This window comes from Bos grunniens, chromosome X (genome assembly GCF_055505025.1).
Source record: "Bos grunniens cultivar Pamir isolate PY7600 chromosome X, Bosgru_T2T1.0, whole genome shotgun sequence".
Lineage (NCBI taxonomy): Eukaryota > Metazoa > Chordata > Mammalia > Artiodactyla > Bovidae > Bos > Bos grunniens.
In genome coordinates this window covers 37,566,821-37,591,232 of record NC_141194.1, presented here as the reverse complement: position 1 = coordinate 37,591,232, position 24,412 = coordinate 37,566,821, and the positions used below count along the sequence as shown (strand labels likewise).

The following is a 24,412-nucleotide window of genomic DNA, read 5'->3' as shown; positions in this document are numbered from 1 at the left end:
CATTTGAGCAGAGGCCTGGATGTGTCAGGGAAGGAGTCAGGTAGTAATCTGGAAGACAAGCCCAGGCAAAGAAAATAGTGAGAAAAGCCTACCCCTTAGAGCTGTGCTGAGTTGGGAGATGTGGGCTATCTTCAGAAGGAGAGATCTGGGGCAAGGCAGTGGTCTTCAGCAGAGGTGATCCCCAAAGTGGGCTGACAGTTGAAGGCCACCTCCCGGCTGCATTCCCAGCAGCCCAGGGAATAAGTGTTTCATTCCTTAAGGGCTTCCCAGGTGGCACAGTGGTAAAGAATCTGTTTGCAATGCAGGAGATGCGGGAGACTTGGGTTCAATCCCTGGGTCAGGAAGATCTCCTGGAGGAGGAAATGGCAACCCACTCCAGTATTCTTGCCTGGAGAATCCCATGGATGGAGGAGCCTGGCAGGGCTACAGATCCCAGTCCATGGGATCGTAAAGAGTCAGACACGACTAGCGCACGCATGCACACACACACACACGTGCCATCTGGGTGGCACATCCCAGCTAACATCACCCTGTTTGTGCTTCAGTTCCTTGTCCTACCGTTTGGCTTAACTCCTGGAAAAATGGATCTTTATCACCAAAGAATATATGGTAAACATTTTGCACATTTCATCGAAGTTGCTGTGCAAAAGCACCAAGGTTGAAATGTTACTTTGGATATAAGTAGCTCCAAGGACAATGTAAATATTGGAATGCTGGTTCCCAAATAACACAGAGGGAAAGAGCAAAAGCCTAAATCTGCCAGTTCTCTGGAAGGGAGTACTTGGCAGATGGATGATTTAAAAATGCGGCACCATGGATCCTTTTGCAACTTGATAACACATCAGCACTGCCCACATGCTCTAGAAACCATGTGAATGAAGAAGGCTGTCATTAGAGCTGGAAATTGCTTTGTGATTTTTAGCAATGGTTTGCTCCTAGGCCAGGTTCCGATTTCCCAGTTTCTGAATTCTAACCAGTAATTGCTCTTATACTGTGTTGGGGTGATGGCTGCTGGAGATTGTGGCAAGAAGATAGAATTCAATTCTCTCCCTTTTAAAGCATCTTAATTATGATTTGAGCAGCATAGGAGCCTCCAACCTGGTAAACTGAGCATCAATTTCCATAGCAGAGAAATAAGCTACTGTTTGACCCAGAGAGCGAGTTTTCGGCTGTTGTTTGTTGACCTGAGTCAAGGGAAACAAGATGACAGATTGGGCAAGCAGCACACCATGCAATTTATGCCCTTCACGGACTGTCAAACATTAATTTAATTTAATTTTAATCATTGCCATCTGGTGCTTATATAGAGCATCAGGCCCAGATAGATATTTCCTTATCTTGAACTGGGGAATAGTGCTGTGTCTTGGCCTGAAGCCATGTCCAGGCACCACAACGAGGGAGGCAGGGGAATGTGGGAGGGGAGCTTTGTACCCATGCCAGACAGGCAATCATGCCCAGCCCCCGAAGCTGTAAAAGGGACCTGTTGTTGGTGCTGGTCCCATTGCATGTTGGTGGCCTCTTCTTCTGCTCCCTCAGTCATAGAGACATAAAATGCTGAATCATGTCTTTGAATACCTGTGAGAGGGTAACAGACAGGAAGGCCAGGGGTCTACAAATGGAGGAAATAGCCTGCAAGTGTCAGACATTTTTCTCTCTCTCAAACCGGCAGGAGGAAACAAACTAGCAATATTTTTTTCCTTCTCTATACAAATTTAAAAGGAGGTTTCTCTTAAAATACTGTGTTGTCATAATGACCCCTGGTTTCACCTGAAGTGAACTATTCTCAAACCTTGAGTTAACCAACACATTTTTCTTATGGAAATGTTTGTCTTAAGCTATGTTAATGTACTATACGTTTACCCCAAACTCTGTATTCAAGTCTGTTCCCCCTAATGGCTCAGAACCTACTTGACAAACGAGCATGTTATACTCAGATATTGTTCCCCTAATCTATGTAAACGAAACTTTATATGGTAATCTGTCCTTCTACAAGATTCAAGTTAATCATTTTATGGCCCGGGATGAACCATTTGGTGCCAAGATTATCCCCAAATGCATCTTATGGGTGAGGGGCCTGGTGCCATTCTGAGTTTTAAGACATCCCTTTCTTTCATTAACACACTGCTAGGATGGACAGGGAGGCCTGGCGTGCTGCAATTCATGGGGTCTCAAAGAGTCGGACACGACTGAGCGAATGAACTGAACTGAACTGAACTGAGTGACTATATAATATCCAGCTGAAGACTAGCAAGGGGGTACTCTTTCTGCCTCCTTCTGATGCCTATGTCAGAAGCTTTCTCTGTCTCCTTTATACTTTAATAAAACTTTATTACACAAAAGCTCTGAGCGATCAAGCCTCGTCTCTGGTCCCGGATTGAATTCTTCTTCTCCAGAGGCCGAGAATTCTGGCCATCTTTTCATTCAGCAACAACCTTTCATCTGGACATTGGCAAAAGGGACTGGCCGGGGATGGTGTCTAGGTGAACTGGGACATCTGACTGTGGCTCAAACTTCTTGAGCAGCCAACGTGACCAATAGTCACATTTAATCTGTTCATGGAGTAATGACTAAGCATTGACAATGGGGATAAACACTGGGATCAAGTGGCCTTTGAGTTTTCATCACCCTTGAGAATTTGTGACTCTTTGTGTCAATCACAGTGCCAGGCCCAACAGGAAATAAGGAAGAAGTATAAGGCAGCAACCCTGCCATACAAGTCACCTCAGTCCCAGAGGGGATTCTCTTTTCTTCTCAGTCCCTAGACTGAACCACAGGTTACTGGTGGCTAGTAAGGGGTAAAAGGACTGCCAGTGAAGTCCCAAGGGAGTAGGAGAAGTGACATGGAAAGAGACATCCTTCATTTTTCATTTTTCTTGAATTTTAATTTCTCAAATGCAATGTACAATAGCTTGATACTTACAAGGCTGGAGGGTGCCATTCATCAAGCCAGCTCTGGCTTCAGGAGACAGTGAGTTGTGGACCAAAAGCACATAACCTACTTGAAAGAGGGGGAACAAATTTTCCTTTTTCCTTTGAAAATAGAAGCATGTCTTTAATTCCTGAGTTTTTGGAAGGAATTTTTTTAATTTTTAAAAAATTTTATTCAAGTATAGTTGATTTACAATGTTGTGTTGATTTTTTATGTACAACAAAGTGACTCAGTTATACATGTTTATGTTCTTTTTCATATTCTTTTCCATTATCTTTTGTCACAGAATATTGAATATGGTTCCCTGGGCTATACAGTATGACCTTGTTGTTTTTCATCCTGTATATAGTAGTTTGCCTCTGCTAATCCCAAACTCCTGATCCTTCCCTTGCTCACCCCTCCTTCCCCTTGGCAACCACAAGTCTGTCCTCCCTATCTGTGAGTCTGTTTTTTGTTTCATAGATATATTGATTTGTATACATTTTAGATTCCACATATAAGTGAAATCATATGGTATTTGTCTTTCTCTTTCTGACTTACTTCACTTAGTATAATAATCTCTAGGTCCATCTATGTTTCTGCAAATGGCATGATTTTACTCTTTTGATGGCTGAGTAATATTCCATTGTTTGTGCTTATACCACATCTTCTTTATCTATTCATCTGTCAATGGACATTTAGATTGTTTCCAGGTCTTAACTATTGTAAATAGTGCTGCAATGAACATAGGGGTGCAGTTATCTTTTTGAATTAGGATTTTGTCTGGGTATATGCCCAGGAGTGGGGTTGCTGGATCATATGGCAACTCTCTTTTTAGTTTTTTGAGGAACCTCCATACTGTTTTTCAGAGTGCTACACCAATTTACATTTCCACCAACAGTATAAAAAGGTTCCATTTTCTCCATACCCTCTCCAGAGCTAGTTATTTGTAGACCTTTAAAAAAATGTTTTTAACTGAAGTGTGGTTGATTTATGGTGTTGTGTTAATTTCTGCTGTACAGCAAAGTAATTCAGTTATACACATATATACATTCTTTTTTATATATTTTCCATTATGATTTATCACAGGATACTCCATATAGTTCCCTGTGCTATGGATTAGGACCTTGTTGTTTATCCATTCTAAATGTAATAGTTTGCATCTACCAATCCCAGACTCTCAGTCCATCCCTCTCCCACTCCCCCTGCACCAGCAACCACAAGTCTCCGCTCTGTGTCTGTGAGTCTCCTTCTGGTTTTGTAGACAGGTTCATTTGTGCCATATTTTAGATTCCACCTAGAAATGACAATATATGGTATCTGTCTTTCTCTTTCTGACTGACTTCACTTAGTATAATAATCTCTAGTTGCATCCATGTTGCTGCAAATGGCATTATTTCATCCTTTTTATGACTGAGTAGTAATGGCAACCCTCTCCAGTACTCTTGCCTGGGAAGTCCCATGGACGGAGGAGCCTGGTGGGCTGCAGTCCATGGGGTTGCGAAGAGTCAGACACGACTGAGCAACTTCCCTTTCACTTTTCACTTTCATGCATTGGAGAAGGAAATGGCAACCCACTCCAGTGTTCTTGCCTGGAGATTCCCAGGGACTGGGGAGCCTGGTGGGCTGCCGTCTATGGGGTCGCACAGAGTCGGTCACGACTGAAGCGACTTGGCAGCAGCAGCAGCAGTATTCCACTGTATATATACACTACATCTTCTTTATCCATTCCTCTGTTGATGGACATGTAGGTTGTTTCCATGTTTTGGCTATTGTGAACAGTGCTCCTGTGAACATTCTGGTGCATGTGTCTTTTTGAATTCTAGTTTTGTCTGGGAATATTCCCAGAAGTGGGATTACTGGATCAGGAGGTAATTCTAGCTTTAGTTTTTTAAGGAACCTCCATAGTGGCTGTACCAACTTACATTCCCACCAACAGTATAAGAGGGTTCCCTTTTCTCCACAGCCTCTCCATGCATTTGTTATTTGTAGACTTTTAAATGATGGGCATTCTGACTGGTGTGAAGTGGTACCTCAGTGTAGTTCTGATTTGCATTTCTCTAATAATCAGCAATGTTGAACATATTTTCATGTCGGCAGTAATTTTAAATACATTCTCATTGCCAAAGTAATTTAGATAATATAGGAAGGTAGAAAGTAACAAATTGGTCACAGGCAGATACAGACCACCATTAACATTTTGGTATATGTCTTTACATCTACACACACACGCACACACACACAAATGAGATCATGTTACAGATAATGAAAAGCAACATCTCTTGCTGGGTGATTCTCTTTGCCAGCCAGATGGCAGCATGACCAGAAGGAACATCCAGGGGCTTCAAGCAGGAAAAGGGAGAGTGGCATTGCAAAAGTTGCCACTTCAAATTTCAAGGCTGGATGTTCTTTCCAGCACAAGCTGTGTCAGTCCAACCCAACTCTTGGCAACCACCAATGGCCGGCTTGCCAGCACTTCTGAAATAGGAGGCCACCTCTATTCAGAATGTGAATCTTGTTTCTTTCTATGAAACATTACATTTTTCCCTTTGAAAATGAACAGAAAGCACTTCTCATCATGGAAGGCTAAGGGGCAAGTGCAGGTTGGAAGAAACATTTGCAAGAGTTAAAATGGAGCATGGTAAGGAAAGAAAAAAATCATTTTATGCCTTCCTTTCCTGACTACACAGATTTTCTTTATTACGGTATAGTTGATTTACAATGTTACATTAGTTTTGGGTGTACAGCAAAGTGAGTCAGTTATACATATATCCCCTCTTTTTAAAATTCTTTTCCCATATAGGCAGACTTTTTCTTTTGGTTAAAAGAGAACACTATTCCATACAGATCCCATTTTGATGCACATGGATCAAAATTAAAAGGATATGTGTTGTCCCAGGTAAGGAGGTAGTTGAAACTGTCTCCTTGGGGGAACTCAACTCCCTTCTGGAGAGTGACTAGAGAACAGAGGCCCACAGAGTCAGACTGTAAGAGCAGTGGTAAAGGAAGCCAGCCAGCCTGTTTTGATGGAGAAGGGAAATCTTGTATCAGTGGGAAGGTGGGCTGGACTTACTTTATATTCTTCTGGAAGCTAGAACCAGAATGAAAGGATCAAGCCTATTGTGAGGCAGGCAGCTGACATATGAGACTAGAGAGGATGGAGAAGGAAGAGCAGTGAAGGTAGCTCATGTTAATTTAGCACCTACTATATGTCAGAAGTTGTGCTCAATTCCTTGTATTATCTCATTTAATCTTTACAGTATTCTTAAGAAGTAGATAATATGACTAGTGGTATTTTATAGTTAAAGAGAGTAAGATTCAGAGAGGTTAAGTAATACTTCTGCCCCAGTGGCTCAGAGGTTAAAGCGTCTGCCTGAAATGTGGGAGACCTGGGTTCAATCCCTGGGTCCGGAAGATCCCCTGGAGAAGGCAATGGCAACCCACTCCAGTATTCTTGCCTGGAGAATCCCATGGACGGAGGAGCCTGGTGGGCTACAGTCCATGGGGTTGCAAAGAGTCGAACACGACTGAGCGACTTTACTCACTCACAAAGTGAGTCAGGTTCAGACTCTGACCTATTTGGTTCTCAAGCAGCTCTGTTTTCCCACATCACACTCTGAAAATGGAATGCGTATCCCTTATGAGCTAGTGTGTTCCTGGTAGCCTGGGTGGATTTAAGCAAAGACTAGATGATCATTTGTCAGAGACATTCTTAAGAGGAGATCCATGTATTGGTACAGAACTAGAACACACAATTTCTAAGAATCTTTCCAATTGCCTCTCCTAATGAGGCCTCTCGAACTAAAATATATCATGACTGCTTATCTTCTAGGACATCTACTATAGTCATGATTAGAATTACTTTTTTGACTAGGGCATCTTCCTCAGAGAAAGCCACTTAGGATATATCCCGTGAGTGTTTGCTTGGAAGACTAACACTAGCGTGTATTGTTGGCACCCTACCCAGTGCTCAGCACTCACCATTCCCATGCATGCCCATGGGATTCTGCGACAAGCACCAAACTCTCCCCCCGAGGGGGCCTTCTTTTGGTTCTTGAAGGGTAGGCAGGAAGTGCCAGAAACTTAGCATGCTTGGGAGAAGTCTTCAGCTAATAACAGATGGGATTTGCAAGATAAATATTTGGGCTTCCTTGTCCTTGTTTGAAACAACTCTGAGGTGCGCCTCCTCGAGTCTCCTAGCGTTCCCCAGGAGGCCTGAGTCCTAGTTGCCCGTAGGAGGAACTTGCCCTTTAACACGCTCTATTGATTTTATTCCCTTTGTCTCATTTACCCTCTCACTTACTGGTGCTTTCAGGGACCATCACTCAGGCCGGTTATACTCAAATGCTTATCTCCTGGTCTGCTTTTGCGGGAACCCAAACCAAGATACCAACATTATTTACCCATTAGCATGGGCTTTCACAACTTCAGCACTACTGACATTTGGGGCTAGAAAATTCTTTGTTAGGGGGGAGAAGCAGTGCTTCCTGTGCACTGTGGCATGTTCAGCAGCATCCTTGGCCCACTAGATGCCAGTAGTACCCTCCCCCTAGTTATGACAACCACAAATGTCACCAGGCATCGCCAAATGTCATCTAGGAGACAAACTCAGATCCACTTGAGAACCCCTGCTTGTCTGAAGTGTCCATAGGAAGCACAGAGAGAAGAGGCCTTACGAGGCAGACCTGTTAGGGTAGGCTGTTGCCAAGCTTCTCAGTGAGCTCTAGAGTTTAATAAATGGCACAAGTGGGCTGTATGTGTGTGTGTGTATTTGGGGAGAGAAAAATGATGAACCCAGTCCTTCTGTGCCTGGTGGCAGGGTCCCTTGTCCAAAGTAGAGGAACAGCTCAGAACTAAGTTGTACCTGTTTACAATTCCTTTTTAAAAAATTGACAAGCACACAAAGACAGTTTTGCTGTTTGTGTACCATCTGTTTTCAGGTGACCTCAGTTTGGATGACAGGTCCTTAAGCAGCCATTTCACAGCTTCTCAGTGTCTGGATTACTCGTGCTGTTTTGACTTTTAAGTAGTTTTGTGCAGCTATTTAAAAAATCAATATGCAGTTCCAATATGGGGAATGATGTCCATGAGAGTAGAGGGTCCAATAAAAGATGCAAATGCTTTCTTAGTTGGAGCTTTGGGTCTGATTTGGCCGGACGTATAAACATGCAAGTGAGACCCCTGAAGAGTGTTACAGATTTTCAGATCTGGGCTTGCCTGGTGGCTCAGTGGTAAAGAATCTGCGTGCAATATATTGGAGACACAAGTTTGATCCCTGTGTCGCAAAGATCCCCTGGAGAAGGAAATGGCGGTCCAGTATTCTTGTCAGGAAAATCCCATGGACAGAGGAGCCTGGCGGGCTACAGTCTGTGAGGTTGCAAAAGAGTTGGACATGACCTAGCAATTAAACAACAAACAACGAAAAGGAGATTGCAGTATAGGCGCCCAAAGCCCTGTATTCCCTGTAAATAGAAGTAGCAAAGAGGTATATATATGGGTTAAAAACTATGATACAGTCTTCATTTTATCCACTGGATTCCTGGCTAAAGGTACTCATTGGGGTTTCTCATTTCTGCTGTACTTTAATACCTTCCAAGGTCGAGTGAGGAAACAAGTTGGTGGTGGATACTGTCTGATCCCTGCCCAAATCCTCTCAGCTGTGCTCCATACTCAGCCCAGTGTGCTTTTCTCTTAATGACTAGTACCCGTGACCTTCTTCACTGTTTCTTTGGGCTACTGAAGTTGCCTAACCTGTACACAGACCCTGGAATCTATATCCACCTAGAGACACCCATAGCCAATGGATGGGAGTATAAAATTCCAGTTCCCTTGCCTCATGTTGAAATAAACTTGAGGTATAATTTATGCTCCAAAGCTACACCGTGGGATGATTCTGAAGCTGAGCACCTCCTAAAATTGCAACTTTGCTTCTTGGATTCCTTTCTCTTTCCTGCTGCACCACTGTCTTTTGGTCTCTCTGGGAGCACTTTCCCAATAAAACTCTTGGATAGGAATTCTCATCTCAAGGTCTGCATCTGAGGAATCTGACCCAAGACATAAGCATTCCACAGTCTACATTTCAGTGGTAGAAGCTGAATTCTACCATTTGCATGGGATGTTCTGTAACCTTATCCTCTCCTGTGGAAGAAGGAATTCATAGGGCCTGGACTCCATCTTAGGCCTGTTCATGCTGATCATGCTCAGCCACCTTTCCAATGGACTCTGAACTCTGTGTTTAGTGCCTATGAAAACAACAACAGAAGGATAAGACCCCCTCCAGACAGGGGAACCTTGAAGATCGTATCTAGGTTTCTCATTGCCAAAGAGAAAACATACACTAATCACCCCTTCCTCCAGACAGGCCATAATTTTTTCTGTATCTATCAGAGTGTAACCTCGGGTTTATTGATTATTGGCTAACTGACTATTTGAGCACATGAGCACATAGCACGTGAATGATGGGGTTACTGGGATTGTATTTTCCTTGGTTTATGTAAGTCTTAATGAATTTGGAGTGGTGGGTTCGGACACGTACACATGGGGTATAAAAGATTTTCACAAATGCTGGTCGGGGTCCTTGGCTAAGAGGAGACTCTGCCTTGGGCCCGCCGGTGTAATAAACTGCACTCTACTATCTGCACTGTCCTTCTGAGTGAGTTTGTTTCCCAGAATGCATGCCTATAATACTGTAAAGTAGGCATTCCTTAAATGTTTCTTGCTGTAGTGACCATCTTGAGTTGGAGAACTGAACAGAAATAGACCTCTACCATCTATGCACTGCTCCCCTGCATCCATAGCTGGCAGGGCCACAAAGGACCTCAGGAGGTGTGGCTGAATCTCACTTAGCCCAGGGAAGTCAGAGAACCTGGCTTTGCTCATGCTTTAAATGAATTCGATCTTGACACCCAAAGCTGTGCCTCTATGCTTTTGTAATTGAAAGGACATTGCCACAGAAAGACAAGTGATTCAGCAAAACAGGTCTGTAGTGAGGAAAGTGTGTTGTGTGTTAGTCGCTCAATTGTGCCTGATTCTTTGCGACCCCGTGGACTGCAGCCCATTGGGCTCCCCTGTCCATGGGATTTTCCAGGCAAGGACACTGGAGTAGTTCGCCATTTCCTGATCCAGGGATTGAACCCAGGTCTCCTGCACTGCAGGCAGATTCTTTACCAACTGAGCTACCAGAGGAAGATAGTGAGGAAACTGGATCAAAAACATATTGGGATATGCTTCTAATACAATAGAGCTTGACAGGGCCTCTACAATCTGATTACAAAATCTGATTGATGACACAGCACTATTTTGGGGGTGCTTTCTACTTGTTTGGGTGTTTTTTTTTCTCATCTCTTATGTCATTGATCCCTTGTGGTATACTTGTGAAATGTTAACATTGACATTTTATAGGTGAGAAAACTGAGGCCCACCCAGAGAGGTTATGCTACCTGCCTAGGGTTATACTTGAAACAAGTGGCAAAGCTGGGATTGGAGCCCACATTACTCTGATTCTGACAACTATGTGCTTAACCATCCACCAGAGTAGTTTCCACACTGGCTCTCCTCTATCTGAAGTGATGAGGGGAAGATTTATAAACATTTGCACAAGGCAGAAAATGATCCCATCTGAGAAGGTTTATATACACATTTTTCTTTTCCAAGTAAATGTATGGGAAACTGAAATATATTAAATGAGCCTGACATCCTGCAATGTATAAAGTATGTTATATGGTGAGGTTTTCTCCAGGCTTTGCATTTTCTTGTTACAAGGTCAATACGATGATTAATGGTTTATGCACACGGTAGGTAATGATCATTTTCTTTGCAGTTATTTGGAAGGTCTGGCATCTAGTATAATTTCTCTCCTATTTGGGGATGTGCTAGGATTGTTCTTGGATTTGAATTTCTGTTTTTCCCCCTCCTCTCCACCCCAGCCTCTTTTTGGCCAGAAAACCAAGGCCAGAAAGGCTGCAGAACTACTCCTGTTTTACCCAGTGAATTCCCTCCAGGTTTGAAAAATGTGCTATTCTTGAATTGTAACTGTTTTTGCAAATTTCAAATGCAATGAGACCACTTTGGGATGACAGCATTTCATGAAAAAAAGTGGACGATATATCCTCTATTTAGATACAGGATATGTATTCATATTTTAGCTTAAGCAGTAAAGGGAGACTGCAGATATCTTTTTGAAATTTTAAGATGTCAGTTTTCAACAACAGAGATAGTAAAAGTAGCTGGAAAACAGTGGATTTTTATTTTCATTTAGACCTAGATTCAGAGTTTAGAGCAGAATTCACTTCTCTGGGGTTCAAATATTGTATACCCTGAATAGAATATGCCTTCCTGTTTGACAGAAAACACAGGAAAGCATTCTAATTGTGCAACAGCCCCAGGCAGGTGGTATTTCGGAAAATAAAATGCTAAGCATGGAATCACAAAGCTGGAAAAGCCCTTATGAAAACATCTAATTTTGCCCTCATCTTCTGAGAATGATTAACTCATCCTGTATGGGATTTTTTTTTTCTATTTTGGTAGAATTTATACATCTATATTTTCATCTTTAATGCCCATTTACATGATGTGTTTCGGTTAATGGTTGAATATCTGGGTAATCACAGGAAGCCTCCAGTAACTAAGAAAACTGAAGCAAAGTTACAGGGCTCAAAATAGCCTGGAGTTAAAACGGCCCTGTGGTCGTCCCCACCATTCCATGCAAAACAAAGAACTCTCTCACCCAAAGGAAAAAAAAAATGGACATTAAGGTTGAGTACACCCAGCTCCCAGCTGTTCCAGCCTCTGGCCCATCTCCAGTATTCCTTGCCCCAGCCCCTTAAGAGATAACGACTCTGAACAACCTTGGAGAAGAACAGGCCCCCTTAAGAGTAGATTTCCACATATATGCCTATATATACTTACTCTTTTCTTGGGTTAGGGCAGCAGCTCACTAATCTAACTGCTGCCCCTTCTCGCCTCATTAAAGGTGATCTGTTCCTATAAAGTGCTGGTCTCTTTCTTTTGCCGAACCTCGCTAATGTCCTTACCCTATAAAAACACCTGGCACATAATCAGTATTTAGAACTTTTAGTAGAAGGAATAAAAGGATCAACAAATGAAAATGAAGGCTGAATAGTAGAAAATTTATGATGGGATTCTTATTGGTCTGATTAATTAGTCCTGTGTCTTGTAAACACTACCATTTCACATTCCATAGTGTGGATTTTGTCCTTTTCAATCACTAAGGTGCTGTGTAATGTATATTCCAAACAAGGACCCTTTTGAGTGTGAAAGGGGGGATGCTATTTTTTAATTGAATAATTAATTGATTAATTTAGGGGGCACTATGAATAATTATATCAGGACGGCAAGACTGCTCTGGGCAAAGTACCCTCTCCAACAGGGATCAGGAGCAGGGGGAAATCTATTCAAACAGGCTCTAAAATAAGCAACAAACTAGTGTTAAGTCACAAATGAAGATTTGGAAGAGGTTCACTATCAATTTTTTGAGGTTTTTACCTTGGACGTTCTTATCTCATCTCGGAATTATGGAAAGAAATGGGTCAAAATGATAAAGACTCTTTCCTAACTAGGAAAGAAAGATACTCTTCCTAAAAGCTAGAGTGAGAGACAATGTACCTGGACGCCTCCTAGATCAGTCTCTTGCTTCACCAGCGTTTGGATGGAACAATCTGGGTGCTCTCAACCTGGCCTTGCCTCCCCCTCCTCCTGCCTCCCACCACCCTCTAGCCCCACCCCTTCATCCACAGCTTCCGGCACAATCTTCTGGACTTATCCCCCACTTCTGAGACCAGCCTCACAGCAGTTTGTGGAGAAGTCCTGCTCACTGCTAACCATGAGCACCCAGATCCAGCAGAGTTCTCCCGAGATGGAAGCAGCGGCCAGCCGCCTGATCAAACTGCACCTAGAGGTCTCATCCACCTACGTCTCCCTGAGCGTTTACTTTGAAGGCAGTGGAATGGCTATGAATGGTGTGGGCCATTTCTTCAGGATGTTGGCTAAGGAGAAGCAGGAGGGCGCCCAGCTTCTCTTGAAGATGCGAAAGTCCTGGGGTGATGGCGCCCTGGTCCAGAGTGGACAGACGCTGTCCCCAGAGAAGTGGAATGCCAGCGTGGAGGCCATGGAGTACGCTGTGGCCCTGGAGAAAAGCCTGAACCAGGCGCTACTGGATCTGCATGCCCTGGGTCGTGCAAGCGCTGATGTCCAGCTCTGCGAGTTCCTGGAGCGCCGCTTCCTGGAGGACGAGATGATGCTCCTTAAGAAGATGGGTGACCACCTGGCCAACTTGCGCAAGATAACCAGCCCTCAGGCTGGGCTGCAGGCCGGGCTGGCCGAGTATCTCTTCGAAAAGCTCTCCTTCCAGTGCGACTAGGAGCCTCCGAAGCCCGGCTGCCTCTGTGGGACCCCCCTGCCTCTCCTGGCCTTGAGATCTCCGCTCCAGCCCTTCCTCCAGCCCAGACGCAACCTTAGCCAAGGCACCAAATGGCAACAAAAAAGGTTCTTTTTGCAGAGGCGGGGAAATAGGTTGTAAGAAAAGTATTTGAATAGCCGTGTATAATTTGTAGTCTGCTTAATTCTCTAGATTATCTAAAGACATGGTTCCTAACTTGTGTGTATCACCTGGGTACGTTGAGTATCTGATAAAAACCTGTGTTTTTCTCTGTCAAGAAGATTCAGAAATTGTTGAAGCAGCTATTCTGGAAATGTTGCAGAGAATTTTAGGGGTTTCAGGACTTCTCTGGAGTCACTCTGGGTACTGGGTTCAACTCTCTTGTTCTAAAATGTATCTGGCTTCGCTGAGCAGAGAGAATGGAGTACCTGGACCGTATTATATTGTATTCTCCCCTCAACCCCCAGACTCGTGATAAAATCGTTTTTCCTGATTTTCAAGTTGCTGTGATGCCATCTGCCTGTGTCGAAGAGGGAGCCCTGTGAAATTCATCTTTGTGTCTCCCATTAGGTTGTTACTGAGAACACTGATTATTACATCATACACTGACCTCTTCATGAAGCCTCTTAAGAGAAATTTCTTTCTGGTCTTAATAGTAGGAATAACAGTGCTTCCCTTGGGTAATTGGTTTGTTTTTGTTTTATAGACACTAAATGATGTAACTAATTAAGTTTCCTTTTCTGACTGCCTGCTAAAAAGGTTAGACCAAAATTTGTGGTCCATCCAGAGCAAACAAATAGGATTGTATAAGCAGTTTGCATAGTTTCATTTCTGATTCTTCTGTTATAATTACTTAGTGTACTTGTGGTTTCTTTCAAGCCACCTTAAACCCTTTCTAGAAGAAGGTTATGTATAAACAGGTAAATAAAGTAAACGTTAAAATGCAGATTTTAAAATGGCTCTGTGTTTGTTTTTAGTGAAAAGAGAAGATAACTTTAAGGAAGCACTAAGAGAGCCAAAATGATTAGAATGGAGATGGGTAAGATGGAGCACATTCCAGAAGCCAAGAGAAGGAGAAACAGTAAAATGTAGCATTCTTTTAAAACTGTGTTTCATTTTTCTGGGGAGTTGTTTTCTACTAAACCATTACATTTGTGTCCCACAAATAGCAATCTAATAATTGTGTATTATTTTCCTTGCACTTTGAAATGCTGGAGTTATAACTTGTTCTCAAACCACAGAAGTGGGGGAAAAAAACCAGTTCTTTCCTACAGCAACTTTCCTTCCCAGAGCAGGAAGACCAAAGGCATATTATCATTTCTTTTATCTTAGAAGGGTCAGAGGCATAGAAAGAATATTTTACAGAGATTGGGACAGCTGTTTTGCTCAGTTAAGGAGAAGAAAGAATATTTTACAGAGATTGGGACAGCTGTTTTGCTCAGTTAAGGAGAAAACCTTATCTTCATGCTTTTGTGCAAAATATTTTGATAAAAAAGAATGTACTGGAAGAGTCATTCCTACAGAAAAGAGTTTTGCCCATTTGCTGTTGATTAGTTAGTTTTAAGAGGCATAAGGAAGCAGCTAATAATTTTCAGCTTTGGATTAAAACTTGGATCTCCATACTTAAAGTATATATTTAAAATTAGTTTCAAATTAGCACTCATATAACCACTGAATGAGAAACATCGTTCTCATTCATAAACTGAATCATTTCTCACTCATGAATCTGAATGAGAAAAAAACACGTAATAACTATTAGACTGATTGAAAGACTGTATTTGGTAGATTATTTGGGAATACAGATATAAAATTTTGTTTCCGAATAATGGCATATTTGACACACCTTTACTTATCTGGGTGTCTTTTAACATTGAGAATGGGGCTATAGGAGAAAGCTTTATTAAAGTCTCCCAAATAGGCTGAATTATTCTTTGGCAAACAATTACTAAAAAACAAGTGGCTGGTCAGACAATAAATGATTCAAAGACAGACGGATGAAATATTAGTTTAGCTTTTAAAAATGACCCAAGCTTCTTAAAAAATACATTTGTAGAAAATGAGGATTTGATGACATTAAACTTATGGAGATTAATTTGGAAACAAATCCCATAGTGATTGTTGCTAACCACTGTACATATATGTGAGTGTGTGTGTGTTAGTGTACCTGCACAGAATTATAACAACTGATTCCTTTAGGCTATGGCTAAATTCCTTATACCAGCTTTCAAGGCTCTCCTTGTTCTACCATGTCTAATCTATTTTTTAAATGTAATTTTCCACTACTTCCCTATTGTTGGAAGTTTGGGGAGTACCAATTGCTTTCTTTTGTCTAAGTTCAAATTAATTAGGACACAGGAAGCCAGATGGAAATCAAGATGGCTTTATTGGTGGTAAAACCAAATTGGAGTTGTGTTAGGGCTTCCTATTGCCACATCCTGAATAAAACTTAAACCACCCAGTTCTGGGAACAGAAGCTGAAACAGAAAAGAAACCAGGCTGGACTGGCTGGAGGCAGGCTCAGCCTTTTCTGCTAACTCCATGGAGACTGGAATCTAGGACAGTACTGATGGCCCAAGGGAAGTGGGGAGGACGTGGCAGGCCCCATTGCTTTGTTATTACGGTGACCTGTACTATGGCTAGCGTGCACCAAAAAACACCAGGCTCTCTAAGTTCTCCACCTTCATTCTAGTAAGCCCCTGTTAGAGACTGAAGTGGAAGTTTCCTCTTTTTATAGAGTGTGAGGCTGAGGAATCCTGCAAATGACTGCAGGAGCTCTCTGCCATAGCTGAAGTGCTCAGTTTGCCGTCCCAATGCCAGCAATTTTCATGTGGTTCCCTTCACCTGGAAAGCTCCTCATACTCATCTTCACTGAATCAAACTCAGTCTGTTTTTCAGCCTAGTTCCAGTCTGCCTCCTGTGAAATTTCCATGACCAACCCAAACCAGTCATCTGACATGGATTCCTCTCCTCTTTGTTGTCTCTTGATTGTACCCACTAGACTATAGGCAAGTTGGAGTCTGAAAGGCAGAAAGCATAATGGTTGAGCAATGGGCTCTGGACCCAGACTGCCTGTATTCAGATCCTGCCTCTACCTCATCTTGGTCTAGTCTGCTCACCTTTGTTGTTCCCATCTTCCTCCTCTGAAAATCTGGACATGATCAAAATAAAGATGATACTATCCAACTCAAATCTTTTTTTTGGGGGGGTGGGTGGGGGCGGTGGCTCGGATGGTAAAGCGTCTGCCTACAGTGCAGGAGACCTGGGTTCAATCCCTAGGTTGGGAAGATCTCCTGGAGAAGGAAATGGCAACCCACTCCAATATTCTTGCCTGGAAAATCCCATGGACGGAGGAACTTGGTAGGCTCCAGTCCATGGGGTCCCAAAATAGTCGCACATGACTCAGTGACTTCACTTTCTAAATGGGATAAGCCATGTAAGATCCCTAAGGCCCAGCACATACTAAATGCACAATAATTGTTGGCTGTCTCCATCACCTGATTGTCTATCCCAGTAGAGCTTAGTAAAGAGCTATGATAGTAACATCTTAAAATAAGCTTGCTTCTAAGTTTTAGGAAATTAGATACCTTTTGATTCTAGAATCCCCCTTAATGATCATTGAAAAGAGTGGAAATCACTCAGTTGTGGCTTGACTCTTTGAAACTCCGTGGACTGTAGCCCGTCTGGCTCCTCTGCCCATGGGATTCTCCAGGCAAGAATACTGCAGTGGATTGCCATTGCCTTCACCAGGGTGTCTTCCTGACCCGGGGATCGAACCCAGGTCTCCTGCATTACAGGCAGATTCTTTACCATCTAAGCCACCAGGGAAGCCCTTAATGATCAGTCCTCCCTCTAAACAGGCCCTATGTGTAGAAGTGAAATGTAGGAATTTGCTCATTTCTTAGATGTGACATTCAGTATGCAGGAGGGGAAAAAAAATGAAGGACCGCTCTCTTTAGCCAAATGAATGGAGCCACCTTAATTAGGACCTGGGATTATTTGTTTTAATTACCATTACTGCTAAAAGGAGGCATCACAGCATCTTAACCTCTCTGTCAGGAAGGACAAGCCACACAAAGGGTTCATTTCAGAAACTAATTAGCTGCCAGCTGCTACTCTCTACATAGTTCCCAATTCTTGGGAGTCTTCTCTGCCCACTCTTCCACCCACACTTTCTCCTCCTTATACTTTCTGGTAGCCTGGGATGTGTCAGCTTGAGGGAGCAGGCACTGAATAGGCACAGTCAAAAGTCCAGGCATCACTGAAGCCTTGAACTTCTCCTTTTCTGTTGGGAGAGCCTGTTTAAAGCTCTTTTGGAGTACTATGTGGTTGACTCTCTGCAGAAAGATGTACAGTCTTAGAGGATTAGGTGTAAAATGCTACTTATTTAGAAAAGGACCACATTTTTACTACATTTATGTCATGTTATTTATCTCCATAAGCAATTTATCCACCTTGATGAATAATTTATTCTTCATGATAATAATGAAGCCAGTGCTAATTCATGAAGGTGGAAGAGGACACACTTTAGGAAAGAGTTTTGTATTAATATAAGGTTTCAGCTGAATATAAACACCCCAGGAAGCAGACATCCTCTTCAGGATTTTAGCAATTCTGATGGCTAAATTAGGGATCATAAGAAGAAGCAGAGAAGAGCCTGGATTTCATTGGGAGACCTCAAAGGGCCCTCACCTGCATGAGGTGTGTCAGGTCAAAGTGTGGGAGATGTGGGTAGAGGCAGCCATTCTAGGGTTTAAATCAAATATATATTCCTGCTAAAAATTCATACCCTGAGTCTAATAATGAGAAAACATCAGATGGATCCAAATTAAAGAGCATTCTACAAAATATCAGGGACTTCCCTGGTGGCACAGATGGTAAAGCGTCTACCTACAATGCGGGAGACCCAGGTTCAGTCCCTGGATTCGGAAGATCCTCTGGAGAAGGAAATGGCAACCCACTCCAGTATTCTTGCCTGGAAAATCCCATGGACAGAGGAGCCTGGTAGGCTACAGTCCATGGGGTCGAAAAGAGTCTGACACGACTGAGCGGCTTCACTTTCACTTTCTACAAAATACCTAACCTATAATTCTCAAAAGTGTGAAGGGCAAGAGCTTGGGATTAACAGATACACATTTTTATACTTTGTATAAAACAGAAAAACAAGTACCAACTGTATAGCACAGGGAACTATATTCAATATCTATAATAAAGATTTAGAAAAAGAATATATATATATATAAATGAGTATATATATTTTTTTACTTTGCTGTACACCTGAAACTGACACATTATAAATCAACTATACTTCAATTAAAAAAAAAAAAGAAACAAGCAGGGAAACACTAAGGATACCAGGTTAAAGAAGACTAAAAAACAAGACAACTAAATGAATGATCTTAGATTGGACCTGTGTAGGGGGAAAAAATCTATAAAGGACATTGAGACAATTTATAAAGTTTAAATATGGATGATAGATTAGATAATAGTATTGTATCAATGTTCAATTTCCTGATTTGGGTAATTTCATGATATGTAGGAGAATGTCCTTGGTTTTAGAAAACATACACCAAAGAGCTTAAGTGTATGTGTTGTGTTGTGTTTAGTCACTAAGTGGTATCCGACTCTTTTGTGATCCCATGGAGCCGCCAGGCTCCTCTGTCCAAGGGATTGCCCAGGCAAGAATACTGAGTGGGTAACCTTTCCTTCTCCAGGGGATCTTCCCTACCCAAAGATCAAACTTGTGTCTCCTGCATTGCAGGCAGATTCTTTGCCCCTGAGCCACCGGGAAGCCCATTTAGAGGTATAGCTGAGCACAGTTTCTCTAACTTACTCAAAAATGGTTAGGAAAAACAGCTGGTGAATCTGAAAGAAGGGTAAACTATTGATGGCAACGTTCCTGTAAGTTTGAATTTATATCTTAAATAAAAAGTTTTCCCACAAAGTCAATCCAGATTGTTTAGACCTGTAATTACTGCATTTAGCATAGTACCCAAGTTATACTGGAGAAGGGCATGGCAGCCCACTCCAGTATTCTTGCCTGGAGAATCCAATGAACAGAGGAGCCTGGTGGGCTACAGTCCATGGGATCACAAAGAGTTGGACATGACTGAGTGACTTTCAACTAAGTTATACTAAGTGTTCAGAAATAATTTATTGGATGAATATTGTAATGTCTTTCAATGGCCCTATGGACCTAGATTTCTAGTCACAGGACTTCAAAACCAATTTAACTACCAGAAAATTCCAAATTCTGTTTTCCTTCTTGAACATAAATTCTACACTTTCAGGTTTCTTATCTAGCCCTCATGCCCCAAAAGGATGTCAATAATTTTTTTTTTAAAGAGAGTAGCCAGAACATGGAGGCAAGGAAAAGGAAATCCTATTACCTGATCACTACACAAGTGATATTGCTGCTGGATTAAGTATTTTAATTTTCCAGGCCTTATGGTTGATATCGTCAAAGAATAATCTGTAATACTTGCTTTTCTGGTGAAAAAAGTTCTCTCAGCCATAATATGCCTTTAATACCATGCAGAGCTTCAGAATTTAAAACTCCTGTCAACGTGCAAAGGTCATAGAGCAGGATTTTTACTTTCATTCCATTCTTTTCAGCTCTCACTCCATACCTGTGAACACTATCAGCACATATACATACTATAACCTTTCTCTTGGGCTCATCATCTCAAAAAATACATTCTCTGATGTTCAAAACTTACCTGATACTCACAACTAGACCTCAGTATTATTACAAGCTGCTCACACTTTCACAGCCAGGCCATCTTGTTCTACTGGACCTAAACAATCTCGCAGAATACCAAACTCAAATAAAGTTACTCTGAGACCATGATAAAATGAAGCAAAACAAGGGCAGTTCATAATTTTTTCTAAGCATGGACAAAATCAAAGTCACTGTGCCTTTCACAGAATATCCAGTCATAGGATTGTCCCTGCTATCTGATAGCATCTAATCTAGAGCAAATCTCTGCATCTTGGTCCCTCCCCCAAATCATCTATCCAAAGCCCCAATCCTATAATAGTTTCTTCCTGCATTCTCTCACTGAGACACCCTACAGTCCTCATGATGTGTTTTCTTTGTCTGCAGTGAGTAAAATTCTAACTTGTTTTAGCTACAGGTATGTTTCTAGGTTGTCTTTGAAGGGCAAGGGCATGCTATTCTGGGGAATATTCTCCATTCAATGTAAAAATACTTGATAGTTTTATTAGAAATGCCCAGAATAGGTATTTCAGCCCCTTGTTTCATCTAATCAGGAAGTATTGATTGGTCATGTTCATTTATTCATTCAAAAAATATTAAGCATTTATCCGATACCAGGCACTGAGCAAGTGCTAACAGATGAAGAAATATTTATGACATTTTGCTTTCTCAATGAGCGCACATTCTGGTAGGCAAGACTAACACAGAAAAACATAAACTTCAGTACAGTGGGTAAATTATGTGGTGGAAGTAAGAGCCAGGTAGTAACTAGCACAGAAGGGCAGGATTACTCTTTTTGGATGGGACGTGAAACATTTTTATGAAAGAAAAATTACTTAGCCATTCTCAAAAGGTGATCAGTATTGACCAGTTGGACAAAGGGAAGAGAGGTATTCTAGACATTCTAAATCGAATGACTAGAGTGCTTGGAATGAAAGAGTGGACTGCAAAGAGAATTCTGGAAAGTGAATCTCAGGAAGGCCCAGATCATGGTGGGCTTAGTGGATTTAATCTCCCAGTAGCAAGGAGATCACCACAATTTATGGAGAAAACAATACAAAAACTATAAGCTATGACCCATGCATTCAACAAGTTTACATTCCCATTAGTGAAATGAAACTCACACATGAGACAACCAGAGAGTAACACACTCAATATAGAATTATAGTACGTACATCCTCTTCCTCCCCCCTGGAAATTGCTTATATAAATAGTTCCCATACAAGTCTTTGCCAGAGGGCTCTCTGGCCAGGGAAGCATGCTCCGTCTACATGTGGGAGAGTTCAGAAGTGCTGAGTGTTAACTTTTGCCACTTCCTTTGCAGTGACCTTTAACTGATAAGGAATGGAAATCAGTCTATAAACATCTTAGTGTTGTCAGCTCTTAGTAGGCCAATTCTGAAACATATTTTACACAATGTCTCAGAAAGTGCCCAGTGAGATTGAGCCCTGGTTTCCTGCAACAGTAACCCTTTCGTTTATATGCACTTTATCCATTTTCCTTCCTTCCTTTACTCTGAGGATCCGCTTTTTCAGAACCCCAAACTAAGACAAAGATGAAGTACTAAATTATGTGTTACAGTCTCTATTGGCTGTTGGGACTGCCAGAGGAACCCATTCTGTCCTCCCTGTATCCTTCAAACAGTGTAGCTTACCCTTCTGTCCCCACAACCTTGCTCCGTATGTCACTCATTACTTTGCCTCTAGATACCTAGCAATCTCTCTTCATAGTGTTGATGCTCCTCGGGAAATTCAGTCTGGAAAGCTTCTACTCCCATGCAAAACTGCTTTTATTCTGGTATCTGCTAGGGAGGTGATTTGCTGCCTGAAAGGCAGATAAAGCCATCACATTTTGGCGGCACTGAGATCATTGCCAGTCACTGTAGCTTCCTAAATATTCATAAGGATAACAGCTGGAGCTTAGTAAACACATTTTTCCAGAGAGTGGTCATTTGGAAGTCTCTGAGTAATGACAGCCTTAGTACTGGGATCAGCTATAAATGTATTCATCTAAACATTAAGGTCATGGACCCACCGAGACTCAAGAAGAACATTTGAGCCTATTTCTCTGAAGCAAATATTAATGAGCCGGATGTCTATTCTTGAGTCAGCTCACATTCCAATTATTATTAACTGCTTGCATCAGTAAACTTGAATTTAGCATGACACCTGTTGCAAAGAGGATCACTTTTCTTTATGCCTGTAACAACAATTTAAATCTCTAGGAGCAGTCAGTCTTTGACATTGAATCTATTCTTATAACAGCATTGACTGGAAAATCTTTTTGACATGATGGGATAGAGAACTAAAACAAACAAAAAAAATCGGAATGTGACACATTTTCAAATGAACAGCCAAAAGCTGGTAAGAATTGTGGAAGTATGTATTAAAATGAAATTTAATAAATTAGTAGGTTATAAAATCAGTATATACATATACAAGTCAATAATTGGGATGGTGGTTAAGTGGATATATACATTTATTAAACAGTACATGTTGCTGCACGTAAATTATACTTTCATAATGTTGATTAAAATTAATAAACTTTATATATAGAAGCAATAGCAATTTGGAAAATATAATGGAAGACCCCACTTAAAATAGCAAATAATAAAACAAAATAAGTAAAACATAATACCTAGTAGGAAACTTATTTTTAAAAACTCCAAAACCTGTATGAGAGAAACTGTAACACACTTCTGAGATACACAAAAATATACATGAATGGATAAAAACATACCATATTCTGTTTAGGAAAATGTATTATTAGTAAGATGTCAATTCACCTTAATTTCTTAGTTCGCATTCTAACTGAATATTGAATAATATCAAAGACTTATTATTATTTTTGGATGTGATAATGGTATTGCAATTATATTAAAAAGAATTATCTTTTATTGATATATTTTGAAATATTTATTAATAAAATAATATGGTTATCTGGGTTTAGCTTCATAAAACTCCAGTGGTGGAAAGAGGGGAGAAGTGGTTGAAGATATAGATGAAATAAGATGACCATGTGATGATATATGTTGAACTGGGTGATGGTGTAAGGAGATTCACCATACTACTCTCCTCTCCTTACTTTCCTATATGTTTCTAAATTTTCATGTCAAATAGTTAGATAAAGAAAGTGTAAAATAGCCTGTTTTTAAATAAATCTAATTGTATTTACAGATATCGCTATAATTTTTTTATTTTTCCTCCTTATAATGGTTGACCAGACAAACTAAACCTCAAAAATACGATCAGTATTTCCCAAAACCAAAAGGAAAGGAAACAAAAGGGAAAGAAAGGGAAGAAAAGGAAGGAAGGAAGGAGTAAAAAAGGGAAGGAAAGGAGGGATGAGGACGAGGAGGGAGGGAGAGAGGGAAGGAAAAACACTTATGTGATAAGTCAGGTTGGAATATATTTCAGATTTTTCTTACTCTTATAGATTCACAGTGTACATTAGCCAGTGATCTCAACCAAGTGAATATCTGAACTATCCAGAGAGTGATATTTTTCTCTTATTCCCTAGATCTGGGTGGGGCCCAGTCATCTGTAATTTCTAAAAGTTCCCCAGGTGATTCTAATGTACTTTTTGAGTGAGAGTCACTGTAAACATATCAAATGCCTAGAAAATGTCTTCAGTCAAGAAACTTACCTTTATAGTTCCAAAACATGTGACTGAGGAATTCTTTTATTATATAACACTTATTAAGATCTCCCCAAACAAGGGGTCTGTAGTAGGCAGCAGATTTGCAAACTGTAGGACGAGATCGCTAGGGGTAAAAATAACTAACTGTACATTTGTTGTTGTTTAGTCGCTAACTTGTGTCTGACTCTTTGAGACCCCACGGACTGTAGCCTGCCAGTCCTCTGTCCATGGAATTCTCCAGGCAAGAATCCTGGAGTGAGTAGCCATTGCCTTCTCCAGAGGATCTTCCTGATCCAGGGATCAAACTCATGTCTCCTGTGTTGGCGGGCAGATTATTTACCACTGAGCCACCAGGGAAGCCCAACTCGTACCTTTATATTCAGCCAAATGATTATTCCCCCAATCAATAATATACTGATAAATTTAAATGTACTTTTAGTCCATATTTTTGAAAGCTTTGTGTCTTCCAAAACTGCTCCCCTATTTCATCCCCCACCTTTCAGCTTAAATACATCATCTGAGTAAGATTAGGAAAGTCTTTCCAATGTCTTTTTCACTTTTTAATGGAAGAAATAGAATTTATGACACTACCTTAAAAAATAAGCTCTGCCAATAGGATATTTATAGCTTTCAAATGGATTCATTTTGATATTTGGCAAAACTAATACAATTATGTAAAGTTTAAAAATAAAATAAAGTTAAAAAAAGAAAAAAAATAAAATAAAAAAAAAGAAAAGTTTAAGAAAATAACTTT

The 24,412-nt window shown here is 41.1% G+C and overlaps 2 protein-coding genes across 3 annotated transcripts in view; both read left to right on the top strand.

The window, feature by feature from the left end:
• RPGR (retinitis pigmentosa GTPase regulator) overlaps window positions 1-24,412 on the top strand; it is a 307,056-nt gene that overhangs the window by 57,896 nt on the left and 224,748 nt on the right. The gene's annotated exons all lie outside the window — the stretch shown is intronic.
• LOC147340158 (ferritin light chain-like) lies at window positions 12,623-14,250 on the top strand. Its single transcript, XM_086387681.1, has one exon. The coding sequence runs from the start codon at window positions 12,750-12,752 to the stop codon at window positions 13,284-13,286; it is 537 nt and encodes a 178-aa protein (XP_086243807.1). The 5' UTR covers window positions 12,623-12,749; the 3' UTR covers window positions 13,287-14,250.